General features: G+C 33.8%; 1 protein-coding gene across 2 annotated transcripts in view; it reads left to right on the forward strand.

The window, feature by feature from the left end:
* Window positions 1-527: 527 nt before the first annotated feature.
* Window positions 528-16,721, forward strand: part of LOC126833824 (proclotting enzyme-like) — a 35,507-nt gene continuing 19,313 nt past the window's right edge. For both annotated transcript variants that reach the window (XM_050565381.1, XM_050565382.1), the window contains exons 1-2: window positions 528-726; window positions 14,838-14,927. In XM_050565381.1, coding sequence (XP_050421338.1) covers window positions 684-726; window positions 14,838-14,927 — 133 coding nt within the window. In that variant the 5' untranslated portion in view covers window positions 528-683. The remainder of the gene's footprint in view (window positions 727-14,837; window positions 14,928-16,721) is intronic.

The raw sequence follows: 16,721 nt of genomic DNA on the forward strand, positions 1-16,721 counted from the left end.
TCAACACACCTCTCACTGCCTCGTCTCTTCTCTTAACATGACCGAGCTATCTCACCAACCTATTCTGCCCACAACTGATGCACGACTTGCAGACTCCCTCTTGTGTTTTCATTTCTCATTCCATCCTACCTAGCCTTAGCATTCTCGTCTTCGCTACACTCATTCTCCGTTCAGTTTGGCCTTACAAACTGATTTACCTTCTTAAAAATCTTACCCGGGCATCCTCGTGAACACAACGTGAGTAGGTTGTACCCATATAATTACAATGAGTACATTATAATATTATAAACCTACCCGTGTGGGTATGTGTGTGTGTGTGTGTGTGTGTGACGTCACCTTAGGCGTCCTTGCCCACGGTCGTGCACGGATTCACTTTCTTCTGGGCAGACATTGTAACAACACACACACACACACACACATACACGGGAGAGCCTCGTCTCTTGTTTCTTTCTTTCTCTCCCGTGCCCCGCCATCCACCGGCGGTACTCCCACGACTCGACGACGGTCGCGGCCGCGAACGCCACGGATCAATCGACCGCCGTCGCCGCAGTCGCAGTGCCGCAGTATCCGCGGGCCCCGAAATACTCACGGTCCGCTCTCCCGGTTCGTACGTTTGGTTATGTGCGTTGTCCGCAATCGTCCGCGCCACCAGCACTGCTCAGCCGGGGACACGCTTTTGGAACATGACGTGGTCATCGAGACGCGCCCCCACACTGTTGTTGTCAGGTTAGTGATCGATGCTGTGCATCATATTGTGTGTGTGTACACGATCCCTCTGAGGGGATGGTAAATTGGAACCCCCCCCCCCCCGGGACAGAGGGCGGATTTACCGATTTGCCGCCCCCACAAAATTTGCCGCTCCTGTCCTGAAATATACCGTTCAAAAAAAATGTCCATAATTATATTTTAAATACAAACAAATATTAATCATGTAATAAAAATATAAAATAAAATACATTATATATAGGTATAAAAATATTAACTATAAAATACAAATATAAACAAAAAACGTTCAGATTTTAATACATGTTACCTACCATATTTTATTTTGATTAAGTAAAAATGTACAAAAAAATAAATACTTTAGGCGGTGTAACTCCAGTTTTTTAAAAATATACATATTTTCGTCTAATGAAATCACATTTCATTATAAAAGAGAAGCAACTCCAAAAAACGTAAATAAAAAAAACATTGAATGACTACTTGTACTTGTTTTCCAACACATAAATTTACAAAAAGGTCGTTATCTCAAATTTTATCAATTACATGGAGATAATTCGCTTTTACAATGAACGACACATAATGTGTCGAATACTCGGGTCAATATAATTAAACTTTTAATAAAACTACCATTTAAGATCTAAATTTAACACCTAACATTGCAATATTCGTAAATGTCATATATCTTAAAGAAAAATTTAACAAAAAAAAATTAAGTACTTTTACTACATAAAACAACATAAATATTCAATAAAATTTTAATTTAAATTTGATTTTGCCACCCCTCCAAAATGTGTGGCCGAATACTTTGCAGGGCCCTAAATCAGCCATGTGGCTTCAAATGCAAAGTGGTGTATGTAAATTTTTTTTGATATTTGTGGTTTCATAATATTATATTCAACATAATATTATTATATAAATATGTATAATTGATTTCAAATACACCATTTCACCTTTGAAGGGCACAATTATTTTTCCGATCCAAAAATTAACCGATTTTTATCTTCTATTCAGAGCTGAAAAGGTATTGCGTTTTTATACAATGATATTTTTTTATTGTTTTTTATTTTTTATGCCTGGATATTATGTACATATTTTTTAACTTAAAATTACAGCACGTTATAATTGTTTTAAAGTTAGTTAGTTAGTTGAAATTTATATGGACAAACTAAAAAGTATCAAAATCCCTCTGCCATCCCAAAATGGGTGAACTTTTTTTATTTTTATTTAGTTCTCTTTTTGGGATTTTAACGCTGAAAATTATGTCAGTAAACGTGACCCAACTTATGATGTGTATTAATTTTAATATTTTCATTTATTATGAATTTTTTATAATGAAAAGTCCACCGTTTCAATCAAGTTGGGTTGTGCATATGTATAGCTACTGACGGTTTTTGATAAAGTTGTTTTAAACAATTTAGAAAATATCAGAAACGCTCTAATATTTTGTCCGTGAGAAATTGTATTATTTAATTTTTTTTTTTTTTTAATAAGGATAAGAAAATTTTAAAAAATCAGAGGGAAAGCAAATATCTCGCGATCGTTTTGTCTGCAATGAACTTGTTACGTTTTTCTGTATACAACTACACTGTTGGCAGAATTCAAATTAGTTCCAAATCCAATCACACGCAATCACATACATAGCAATTTAGAATTGCAAATATTTTCTTTTTACAAAAAAAAAAATTATATATAATTATAATTTTTTTTTTTTTTTTGGGCGTGTTGGACATATTTCATAGATAATTATTACATTTCTATTATTCAGAAAATACCAAGACCGTATAAAATAAATATCACTGTAAAATGTTATCAATTTTCATTCGAAATTGTTTAAAACTATATCTAATTTCCGTTAGACGGATAGAATTGTGAACGGTTAAAGTGTTATAAATTAAATTCTGCTTGATCAAAAAATATGGACAATACTCGAACATATTTTTATTACGATATCAGTTTTATTGTTGTTGTTGTTATATAAACCGTATTGGAAATTATTAAAAGTAAAAACATCCACACACTCGTATAGAGCATCGAACCGTAAAAGTTTTATCTGTAAACGAGTTCTACCGGTTTGACGAAACACAACAAATTAAGTAATTATGTATGTGTGTGTATAATAATATTTTCGAACCCGCCGCCGAATTTCGGTAGGTGTTGATAAAAAATTAAAATCTCAAAAGCGAATTAAGCAATCACTTTACAACCGAACGTTTTCTACAGACAACATCGGGTAATGCAGGCGGTATCGCCTGCGGTTCGGTTAACTATGACCCAGTCAACATCTTAGAAGCTATTATTAAAATTATTAATTTTTTATACTACTATAGTTCTGCCAATGTTCATATTAAATACAACCCTCTTCTCTTTTGTGATCTTATATCTATATTTTATGAACTTAAGCTAAGCAAATTTCGACCGGTCGATAGCCAATTATGATAAATTACCCCTGAAGTCATTAGAGTTTAAATGTTTGACGGGGGAAAGTGTGGAATTAAAGGGTTTTCATGCGGACTGTCTTATTTTATGTTTTACACTAAAAAAGCCAGACAAAATTTAGATTACTTAGAATGGTTAGGTTAGGTTAGGTTAGGTTAGGGTCGGTTAGGTTAGGTTTGGTCAGGATAGGTTAGGATAGACTTTTGGTAAAAAAAATAAGCCAAAATGACTTTTACACAAAGAAAAAATTGTACAAATTAATAATAATACCTCGAAGCTTATAAAAATTGACCGGAAAATTAATTGACATGGTCGAAATTGATTAAAACCACTGTTTTCTTAATTATTGCCTACACGAAACTCCTTAAAAACAGACCGCATGCAATCCGTTTGAGTAGTGTTTTTATTTGTGTACATCACCCGTCCGCACTCCACTCCAGTCCTAAATTTTAAACTGGTAATCGACCAGTCGAAACGTTCAGCAAATTATTCTCAATTAAAAATGCTAAGATAGTAAGTAGATTATTATTTAAAACATGACAAGTTTACAGGGTTCAGCATAGAAGGGATAGGTTATGTTAGGTTAGGTATAAAGTGTTCAAACATGAACAAATAATGATTATTAAAAAAATGCAATATTTTTTATTACGTTTACTGGATCATAGTTAACCCATTGCGGATTGTCGATATAGTTATAGTCACGTTATAACCGATGGTATCCAGTTTATTATTACTGTTGTCGTTATTTAAATATTGAATGTCTCTTTGATCTGATGACACACATAAAAATGTGAATACAAGAACGAACGTCTCTAATAATAATCCGACCGAACGCTAATCGCAAAGTGCCAATTTCTAGATCGTATGGTCAACGGTACACGTCGTTTCTTCGGTAACCCAGAATTATACTACAAGCCAGGTGTACTCGACCGTGAAGGATAATGTCTTAAAATATTTCACAAGTAGAGTCCGTTAATGCCAGCGAGACTATTGATACCGTCGCCGCACGATTAAACGCCAGGTCTTTGGCTTGGGTCGTTATCCCCTTTTGGTCTGCGTTCATCTATTCGTCCTAAGCAAGACGTTTAGGTAAACTTTTTTACAACGATAAACGTTTAGAATAAAATATAATTATGCGGTAACTGTTCACAAATTGTAATTACCTTCTGCTTGCTGACGACCTTAAATTGTATTTGCCAATTATCATGTTATAATATCATACACGTGCTATGGCTTAAAAGCATTATACTCTGCTTTAGTTAGGTCTATCCTGGAGTATGCATCCATTGTTTGGTTTCCATTTCAAAGTGGGTTAAACTATAATATACAACCCATACCGAAAAGATTTTTACATATGTTAACTTATTAGTTAAATATTCCTTATTCAACGAGTATCTTGTGATGTTCCACCATCTATGTTTTAATTACTCACTTAAAGGCCAAATTACAGTCATAACTGACCGTTAAATCGTATGTCACTCTCCTGTAATTCTTTATAATTTTTTTATTTCCATCGTGGTACTTTAACCATGTTGAAGAACAAGTCGTTTTAACTTTATAATTAATTTATTAGCTATACGAATTAAATTATGTAGCACTCATATTGGTATATTGCTCCCATATTACCAAAATAATGTATATTATCTGTACTGATTGCTTTTTTAATGTTACTTAATAAATAATAATATTAATAAATGAGTGAGTTAAAACGAGAAAACCGAAAAGTGTCTTGTTGTGTGTGCGTTTTTCCCATCTAGTTGGCGTCAAGTCTATAAGTTTCAAATGCAGTTTCTTCAGTGACCACATAAAAAAACCGGTTGTTTCTTCGTTTTAAAAAAAATTATAGATCTTTAGACTGTAACAATAGAAAACCCGTTGTCCTTTATGCAATAACAATTACACCGAATTCAATGATCAGACAGAAATTGGTCGGGGTTGGTTGGGATCACCGAGAGTTTATTTTGGTCATTAAACCCAAACATAGACATGCGTGCGTCCACGCGACGATTCGGATCATTAGGCCGGCTTCCGGCCGTGTCTTGCCGTTAATGTACAGGGGAAAAAAATTAATAACAATAACAAAAAACCCATTTAAAAAGACACGGTGGCATCACGAACGCTCCGGGTCCGTTATGTAAAACTGTACTTGTGTCTGGCTGCAAACCATCGACTCCTAATAGCGATTGTTATCCGGACTCGCTCAAGGGCGACGGTATTTGCCACCATCATCGTCGTAGCTGGTCCTTTTATTCGGAATTGGCTAAAACAATGGTCAATCTCGTCCGGAGATGGTTTGGCAACACTTGTTCGTCCAAAGTCCATCCTTTAGACAACACAAGAAAAGAAAAAATAATTTGTCTATTGTTCCGGTCAGTGCTTTATTGTTTCCGATCCGTCTTAACGGTGTACTTTTTTCACCAGCTCTAAGACGAATGCCTCTTTCCGAAAATCTTCAGTACTTTTACAAACATTTGTCACCGCCACGACGTTGACAGCGAAAACCCGAGCCGAAACAATCGGTTTTACTTGGTTTAATTTGACTCGGAAAAGCGGTCATAATAGCGCGACAACATTAGCATAATACACAGGCGAACGTTGGAAATTACTATTTGGACTAAGACACTCGAAACACGGTTTCTACAAATCGCGATTCTTTGTTTCAAGTAAACCAAATACGATGTCGGGAAACTATAAAATATTTATGTTGCTTGTTTAATTTTGCTCGTGAGGGGGTTTGTTTGGGAGAATGTAATAATACACACAAGCGTTGTGCAGAATATCTGATTTAAATGTCTCTCAATCCCCGCTGTTAGGTCCGAATAACACAAGGGCAATATGAACTGACCCACATGTTGTACTTGTATATATGCTATCCGTTTACCGTTTAATGGCCAGCGCCAGTGTTTTTATTTCGAGGCGAAATCCGGGTGCGAGACAATAAATTCTGTATTTTAATGATGTTACAGGTATATATGCCTTTATGGTACTTACTCTGGTTGACCGTCTTCGGGTGCCGCACATATTATACTGACAATAGAAACGACAACGTCTGCTCCGTGTAATCCTTTTGAAACGAAAATACATTGCCATATATTGTTCATAGTTTCGACCGAAAATCTACAGTGTAACGTTATGCTAATATAACACACCTTGTATCTCATTCTGACAATATCAGAGTTCAAATGAGATATGTGTTATTTATCTAAGAAATAAATTATTATTATTTATACTCTATTGACAATAATTCAGGGCACTTGGCAAATTCACCCTTTTAAAACGTTTTAACTGATAACAAACCAGGAATGTAGTCAAAGGTCAAACAATCCATACCCTGGCTGCTAATTCAAAACACTGACATGGTAATATGGTACCAATTTTGAGACACTCCAATTGCTGCCTTACTATTCCCCATGTCAGGAATAGCTGTAAAAGGGTCAACCATAGAACTTGAGACAAGCCAGGAGCCAGAGAGGAAATGGCTAATTCTTTATTGTTTTACCTTTGTCAATGAAGCATATTAGGTGATTCTGATTGACACATTTTGGATACATGCTAAATTGTACAATAATAATGACTCCACTGGAAATTCAAGCCAAGGTATTCTTCATCCCGTACTTGGTGTATTCCACAAATTATGATCAACGATCCTATAACTGATGTAAGTTTGATTGGTAATCGAATCTTAAAGCGACTTGACCCGATTTCTGACGGAGTCGTAGTTGTGTCATGGGTGAAACCGTAATAATGGCATTGTTGTTTTTTTTACTGTCGCCATTCGTTGTGCAATACTCGAATCTACATAATAACGAATGTGAAGGTACGCGCCAACGACAAGACGACCTGATGATATGGAAGGGAAGCAAGAGCAAACGCTAGTTGAATTTTAAAATCCGTTCGAGCAAATTGACATGACGTGTCCTATGCTTGCAGTACATGATGCATACAACACATGAGTGACCTCCGGGTTTTTACTGTCGAATCGTAACACCTATGGATGTGTTCGTAACAAGAAAGTGATGTCGGTATTGAAAAACAATAATAATCATTATCGTTATCGACGAGATACGTGTAACGCCTTTACACTATTCGTCATCTGGCATAGGCGCCTGGTGTAATCCTAAAGAGCGATTCTCTTGTTGATCGGTTCCTTTGCTCATAACTAGTTTGAGTGAATGATTACAAACGATTTCATCCAAATCCAACACTGGCGTTAATTACCAAAAAAATTGTGGTGAATTCATTCATATTTACACACTAGCATCCGTACTAGAAACCCATATGGCCGTTCTCCATCTATGTGGTCCGTTAGCAACACGGCATATCATATTTCTCGGTTAACCAGTGTCACAATTAACCATTGGAGTTACATGGTACACCTAATGCGTGAGTGTCCTGGAATCAGATGAAACCTTTCGCAAGCCAATACCTGATTAGCACACTAAACTGATGTGCCGCATGCAACTGAAAGTTTTGTGTTCATAAGTTTATCAGCGGTTTTAATTTAACATCGCTTCGCAAAGTCCTTACATTAAAAAAAAACATAAGGACGCTATTTTTCAGATAAATGTCGACTGCTGATTCGTGGCATAGTTTCCATTGATTTTCATAACTGAAACGGTTTTGATAACTTTTTGGTTTGTCAACGAATATTGATAATAATATGCCTAAAGAATATTCCATACATTTCAAACTAATTCCAACTCTTGAAATGATTGGTCCAATAAGTAATAGGTACGATTTTTGATCTATAAACTTGCTATTTAAAAGTATCAACAAGAATATCACAAAAATAAAATGTTTTTAAAAAAATAATAAAAACAATGCCTTCTTCGCTCCGCATCGAAACGGTTTTTCTTCCTTGAAAATTTAATTGTTAACAAAATTAATTTTTCGCTAATCAACTACGTTTAACCTCCGAATTTATCTTTTTTGTTTTTTGACTTGACATAATTTACGTTGAATAGAATTGATTTTTTTAAACAATCAGCTTTCTATATTATGATGTAAACCTACTCTGAAACTAATCGTACAAAAGCATTTTAAATCCTTTGTTTGTAAACATGTTTACACAAAACGGATATAAGTTGTTTTCAAAATGTCAATCAGAAAAAAATATCACTAAGATTTAAAATAAACATTGTGGATAATGCAAAACGCCTATACGGTTCAATAGGGCATCTTGTGCTCTATTTTTTTTTTCTTCAAAAAAATTGCCTATACCCAACTCGTTAATAAATATGGGATATGACGTCCTCTCGACGGGAGTAATTTATCACTTTACTATATACCTAGATCCTGGGCGCTAATATTATTATTGTTATAGCTACGATTGCCCACTCAGCACGTGTGCTGATGCGTTTGATCGACGATATTGACAGCTTTCAATGTCGTTCCCTGTGTAACCGCAAATCGGGCCACCTGTTAAGCTCGAGTTAAGTACGTTTCCACGGTTTTCTCCGTCAAAACTATACCGAGAAAGCGATATGGAAAACAACACCGTACACTAATAGGTATCGTACCTACTCCTTGTTAGTAGGTACAATGTTTGTAGACAATAGGACGTGCGGTTTCCCGGTCGATTTCATCAGTCGTATGGTCGTCCAAAGCGGGACTTAAAATATATATTAATAATAATAATAATTTTTTAATAATCTCCGGAGAAAGCGAAACGCACGACCGCGTGTTTAAACTATATTTTGAACACATGCACAACATTTATATATATATATATGTATTTTGTTTTTTTTACATATCTAAGGTTTCCAGATAGATGGGCGACGCATAGCCAAGCGGTAAGGCAATGGCCGTTTCTTTCTCTATAATAACAGCCACGGTCTGGAAAAATAAAAACAGCCACCCCCTCGCCAAGTCCAAATTTTTACACACTTCAAACCGGTGCCCACATAGAACCGGGGTCTATAAATACATTTTTGTTTAAATTTTGTGTCTGGACACTCTAGTTAGACTATGGCTTAGAATTATAGGTATTTTATTACTAAAATAATATTTATAATCTACGCTACAAGGCTTAATAAGCAAATAGTAACATTAATATAAATATATATATATATATATACAGAAAAAATCTAAACTGTGATATAATATGAGGAGGAGGCCATCCAGTGATAGAACCCAAAGTGATTATGGAAATGTAAATCTATAGATCAAAAATCGTACCTGAAAAGTTTATTTAATAAGCCAAACATTTAAAAAGTTCATCTTTCCACTTCTAAATAGAGAAAAACACCCAACATATTTTTAAACTTAGATTTAGTCTAGTTGGTTTAAATTTGTATTGACAAACTAAAAACTATCATGAACTCTTTCCCATAGTTAACCATATTTCATTTTATATTATTAATGAAATAATTTTCAAATACCTGTTGGCTGTTGATTCTATCGCACACAGCACCTAGAAATTTCCTACGACCAGTGTAATATTGTTTTTGAGAAAACTGCATACGTTGTTGGCCCATTTTAGATGTAAATTTAGTCTAAAATATTTTCATTAATTGTTAACTACCATACACGGTGTGAGGTTAAACGTTTAATGATAACAGATAACAATGATAATGATAAGAGATGTTTGTAAAGGTGTATATTTTAAGGTTATGGCAAGTATTGTAAAATAGTGTGACTATTATACTAAAAATTAATACTTTTAATTATGCAGTGTAATAAAGTTAAATAAAAGAATAAGTAATAAATAAATATATGGTATAACCCTAACCTTATGCACTCTAAAATTAAAATTTTAAAGAACGTTATTTTGTCATTGCGTACAATGTTTTTACCTGTACTGGATTTTTTTTTATTATTATGTTGTTGTAAATATTCGAAAAGAAGTGAGTTTTTTATTTTTTTTTTTTACAATAACAAAATAATAATATTTATGTATAGGCGTTTTGGATCGTTTTACGATAGGCACGAGATTGGTTATAATAATAATAATAATATTAACGTTGTCGCCCAAAGCGGTTAGAAAATGGGTAAAAAACGAACGGTTGGCGCCTCGGCCGCTGGTGAACGACTTAAGTGCTAGATTACAAATTAAAAAAAACTTCTACTTTTTGAGAGGACATGTTATCGTTTGACTCGAGTTGACCCGAGGGATATTTTCACCGTGTTTTTTTGTTTGTGTACAAAGCAAAATGAACACAACTTGTGTGTGTGTGTGTGCAAAGAAGGAAACGGAGATAACGCGGAGAAGCAAAAAATAATATATATACCTAATAATAAGAATATAATTGTATAGTTTGTCGTTACTGTTTAGAACCGCCAATTAAACTCGTATCTAGATGTGTATGAAAATATTCTTATTATGTTGACCGAGTTATCTCCGGCGGATGTTGCTGGGTGCGCTTTCTGCATAGATCTGGAGATACCTGTGTGTGTTTGCATGTGTATATAATAATAATAATAATAATATTAATATTATTATTGTTATTATCTTGGTCACGACCTTCGGATATCCGTGAACGGCCTTGATCGGTCGGGTCGACGGACCGCAGCGGCCAAGACTGTGGCAACTATAATTTTTTCTTCTTCGTCTTCTTCTCCTAATAATCATGTAACGTATGGTTTTCTTTTTCGCGATCCGACCTTATCTTGAACGAAGACGAGACCCCGACCATCGTTACCTACACGACAATACTATACACCGAGTAAATACTATATTGATGAACGTTCAAAACTAGGCGACACGACGGTTGTACCGGATATTGTTTACCCCGGTTGTACTCGCGTTTTCACCGAACCGCTTAGGACCACACTTTACTTTCAGACGATCCATCAAAAAAAAAAAAAATAAACCAGCCGTCATTTATCATCGGATACAACATTCATAGTTTTTTAAACACCACTAGGATTTTTGGCGCCAACTCAAAGAAAAAAAAAACATTAAAACATGCATATGTCATCACTGCTCCACTCTTCACTTATCAGTTAATTTGTCTTATCAATAATCTGTTATCAACCACATAAAAAACTAGATTGCTAACCTGCGATAAGAATGGAAGTCGACGTCGACCATTTTTGTGGGATTTATGTGTGTATAAAATTATATATATATATATATCTGTGATTCTGTGTTATCAGGTAAACTATAAATTGTTATAAGCAGTGATAACAGCTATAAACATGTGATAAGGTTATAATTTCCACAAAGATGGCGGTAGGTCAGGTTAGTTGATAATAACATGATGTACAAGTTTTGAGTCTAAGAACTTTCCACGTGAAAAATCAGCCCAAAATCTTGAGATTACAACAGAATAGTATTTTTTTTTTAACGACGAGATCAACTAAGACTATAACAAAAACAAATACCTTCTTGGCTTTCAAATCTAGTTTACTATGCGTAGGTATCCGTGTCGAATGTTATCACTGTTGTTCTTAAATCCGTGTGCTATATTAATTGATTAATTGTTTTTCCGGAGCAATCTAGAGAAAACAAAATCGAAATTATTATGCAAATCATTCGTATTCCTTCGGGTGCTAAATCGCAATTACTCGGTACATTTAACGGTCCAACTAATGTCAAAATAGTTATGTTTGCCAAATGTCTCGTACAGGAATCCGATTTTGTACACCTTAACCTGATTTTTAATACCGAATAGTAAAATGTATTTCTTAATCTTTTTTTATAAACCGAATAATACCGAGTAAAATCGCAGAACGTTTTATCAGCGTTTATATCGAAAAAAACGGTACATCAATTTGACGGTGTAAGATATTATTATTATAAACACTACTAAATTGTTTGTATAATTATTGCCCACATTGTCTCACACTACTATGATAAATAATTCAATGTAGAACAACCTTGTCATTTATTTAGGAGTTATAACTTTCCAACGGCTTCTGCATAAAATTAACGTTTCAAGGCGTTCAAAAGATAGGTATTACCCATAAGTTTCATTGAGAAAAAAAAATATGAGTCAGTGGTATATCCATGGTAATACTGTCAGGGTAACATAAAATATTATAAAATTACCAAATATTTATCTTCTTTAGTATTTTCCAGAGCTCTGTGGACTTTTACAACTTAAATGGCGACATATTTATTATATTTCATTAACTCTTTAAATTAAAAGTAATTTGTTGAACATTTTGTCTAGTTAGGTTAAGTGATGAGTTTTTCAACCTTAATGATTCATCAATCCTGTATAGGTTCGCTTTTGTAGCATTGTTGAAGTACATGGTTAATAAATTAAAATATAATATGATAGTTCAGATTAATTATTGCACATTGTTCTCATCGAAGCACTAACGTTGTAAATAACATATGTTTTTCTTATAACGAGAATTAAATTATTTACCTTAAATAACTATATAATATTACATTATATTAAACTCTACAGTCTACAATTGGCACCGTAGGTACATACTACAATATTATGTTCTTGGATCGTTATTATAACTACAATATATTTGTAGTAACCTGTAATGATTAATCAAAATGTTCTTTAAAAAAAAAAACAACTTCATCTCGTACAATAAGAAAAAAAATGGTAACGACTGTCGTTCTATTTTTACTAGATATAATATTATCAATATACACACACCAACGTCTCTCTAACAATATAACTAATTTAGAATTATTTCTGGTTATTGTCGTTTTATCGTCCATTTCAACAATGTTAGTGTGTGATACGAGTGTATTCATTTTGAATTTGTGGATAGTATATTTTTATTATACCCAGATGAGATTGTGCAATGTGCTAGTTTACTAATCGACAGTACAAAAAATTACAAATTCTACAATACCTCTGAGACCAGTTCATGTTATGTTTTGTTGGTTCTTGTACCAAAAAGTCCCAAAAGTTTCAGTAATCAGTAAATGGCGAACTGCATCGTCCGGTTTTTTCTAATCTGTGGCTAAAGTTTAAGGACACCGCAGATTTATAGATAGAAAGCTAGATTGCTAAGTGTAAATGCCAGCAATTGTGATAATTTAAGTTACCATTTTCCACCATCCTTGTGGAAATTAGAACCTTATCACGTGTTTATAACTGTTATCACTGTTCACAAACAGTATACTATAAAATATATAATCACTATAAATATAAATATTAATACTATAAATCATTTATCATATTTGCTGTTTACAACAGTTACAAGTAAAGTTGATCGCACAGAATCACAGATATATATTATTTGATACGCACATAAATCCCACAAAAATGGCCGAATTCGATTCTTATCACACTTCTTATCAATTAGTTAGCAATCTAGTTTATTATGTATATATCTGTGAAAAATACTGAAAATTGATATACCTATAATTGGAAGTAATCAATAATACTCATCACGTGCAGTTAGTTAATGGGGTTAATTATTATTCTCTGCTATTATTTTTGGTATTACATAGTAGGTATATCGACATTGTGCAGTAACTAAACAATAATAACACTTTAAATATATTCTACAATTTCTCTTTTGTCGCGCAATCGGTGTTATGCGATTCATGTTACATTACGATATGTATAGGTATGTACTTCATAACGGATATCGTTATTGGTGAACAATAATAATGTACTTGTATGGTGTATACGAGTATAGAGTGTGTTTAAACGATGCGTATCACGTCAATTAAATAGCATACAATGCAATTTAATCGTGTACACCGAAAACCGTGTGACGTTAGGCCGGAAACTCAGTATATTGTCTCGTTAACGAAAACGTACGGTCTTGGTCGAGGAAAAAAGTACTTTTGCTTTTCACATAATTACAATCTTACAAACAAAACATCTCCTTGACACGTTACAAAACAGTATGGGCGGATTATCATTGCAAATTTGGTTTTTACCAGTGTCGTCCGTGCGGCGCTAATGATATCAATACATCCGCCGACAATGACAAAACAATTCACATTGATTTAATTATTCATTGTCAAAAAAAAAACACTTTCAAACATAAGACTTTGATGCAAATCCGTATAGACGACGGTAGAAATGCAAATAACGATAAAAGCATTGTAATGACAAAATGTGCTAAACAATTGCATTTTTCAGTATTAGGGTGGTGATACGATATGAGTTAATCGTCTGTATTATATTATAATAATAATATGATGTCGTTGTTACCAATTAGCAAATCAAAAACACAATGAAAATATTTGTCGGTTTTTCTGTTGACTATCGATTCGCCGCTCATACTTAAGCAGCCTAGCCGTTAACCTGACCTATGCTAACAAAGAAATTAGAAATGAGTAATAAATGATAAGAGATTAAAGATAAGATAAATAAACAAGATATAAGTAATAATAGGTAAATGATAAGAAAGGAGTGATAAGAGATAACATATCGATATGTTATATATAATTCAACATATCATAATATATAATTCAACGTTTTTCCGTGGAGCGGAGAAAATAACCAGATTCTTTTTAGTTTAATAATAAGTACATTTTTTGGGTATTTTTCTCGACGTTAAAATGGGGTGAAGGGTTGACATTTTTAAATTTTTGGCCTGGTATTATTTAGGTACGATTTCTCATTTATAGACTTACCACATGAAAAATCGGTTCAGCGGACACAAAAAAAAATATATATATTAAAAACATATCACTGTTAAAAGCAATACCTCCTCGGCTCAGCGTCGAAATCTAAGACAGTGGTTTTACTTTTATTTATGATAAAACTAAATCGCAATATAATTAACTGTTTTTTTTTCCACAGGGATATTGTATTACCTAACCGCGAACGTGGTCGAAGGCTTTCGTCAACATCAATACTATGTCGGCGACCGAGGCGGAAGTTACTCACAAGGTAAATCGTCAACGCATTCTTAATGTTTCGCCATGAATCACTTTGCTCGTGTCGCAATGCTACCGAAAACCCATTTACATCCTGGTTAGGAAACTTTTAAAGGTATTCAAGTCAAGTTATTCGAGAGAAGATAGGATAAGCGATGAATAGAAAAGAGGTAGCTTAGGCTTGACTTAGATAGCGAACAAAATGAGAGCAAAGAGACTGAGATGGTTGGGCTATGTGATGTATGGATTATATTTTAGACACAGTACATAGATGCCACAGCAAAGTTGACCTACCAAACAAAATATACCATAAGCTCTTTCCTCTAAAAGGGTTGCAAACCTTTTGTGAATTTCTTCAATTTCTAATTATTCTTAATTTAAAAACTCTCCCACTGGGGGGGGGAGTGGTTTGGAGGCTGAAACCCCCTCGAAATGTTTTTTAAAATTTTACATTTTCAACTTTTAAGTACCCAAAGTATGAGGTATTTAATGCTCCGGGGCAATTGAATATTATTATGTCCCAAAAAGTATTGTTAAACATTTGGAAATCACTACTAGAATTTGGTTATAGATTCGGTATTGGTAGTCTAGTCCAGTCATTACTCTATATTGTGCGTTCAAAACTGCACTCGGAATGACTATTGCACACTCTACGCCATTGTTTTGTTTTAATATAATACGTCCTGTCCCCTGTAATGGAGTATAGGTATTATTAGAAGAAATAACCGACGGAATTGTTTAAGAAAATGAACAAATAACGGCTAATCCGGTGGGTTGCGCAACGCGACCTCCAAAACTTTCTCCGGTTGGCAAAATTTGTTTACACGATAGACAAAAACACACTTGACGGCTATTTTTTTTTTTTTACATTTTTTTTTATTACAATATTTACCTTTTTTAATAATAATAAGAATAGTGTGTGCACCACGGACGTCGGGACGGTTTTTTCCAAGTTGCACAACAACCGATGAGTGTATATTGTGCACACAGCACGTGTGACGTTATATAACAGCTATATAATATACCTATATAGGGTGTTGTCCGAACGGTCGACCAGTGGGGAGAAAAGAGTTAAACCGACAAAACGCGTGAGAGGTAAAAAAAAAACACAATAATTATCATACCTTTGAGTTTTGCAGACAACGTCGAGTTTTCAATTTTTTACGGTGTTGTCGTCGCTCAGCTTTCTCTGGGCTACCACCTTGGCGAGATGCAATAATTTTTTGTATTATATACTACTCGTATTTCTAAATTGCATTTGCAAGTTATTTGTTTTTGTATTTCGTTCCGAGCACACGAGTAATGTGTGTATAGTTATATACATATATATGTATTATACGGGGTGTCATATTTTTAAATACTAATATATTTTTCTCCAAAAAGATACAATCCAATAGAAAACGTTGTTTATTAGAGACTTTTAGAGTACAAAGGGGGACGTTAAAAAAAATATATATAAATATGGTCCAAAATTCAAAATGGCCGACTTACGGTCAAAAACATGTTTTTTTTTTTAAATGGAAACCATGTATTTTTTGTTAACCAAACAAGTGTTCTTATCAAAACTAACTTTTGTAGGGAAAATTGTTCGGTAAAACCCATAATTTGCAAATTAAGTCTTTATTTTTACTTTTGAAATTTCATTTCGATGCGTATGGTAACCTTGGTTTTTGTGGTAACCATGGTATGTGTGGTAACCATGGTTTTTGTCTTTGTGATACACAGAAAAGAGGATAACGTTAACGATTAACATAATGATAATGTAATGGTAATACTAATGATAATGTTAAAGACAAAGACAAAAACA

Source organism: Adelges cooleyi, unplaced genomic scaffold (genome assembly GCF_023614345.1).
Source record: "Adelges cooleyi isolate 19-005CV unplaced genomic scaffold, UGA_ACOO_1.1 ACOO_flye_CR_arks_rails_tigmint_CR_PRNA_2, whole genome shotgun sequence".
Lineage (NCBI taxonomy): Eukaryota > Metazoa > Arthropoda > Insecta > Hemiptera > Adelgidae > Adelges > Adelges cooleyi.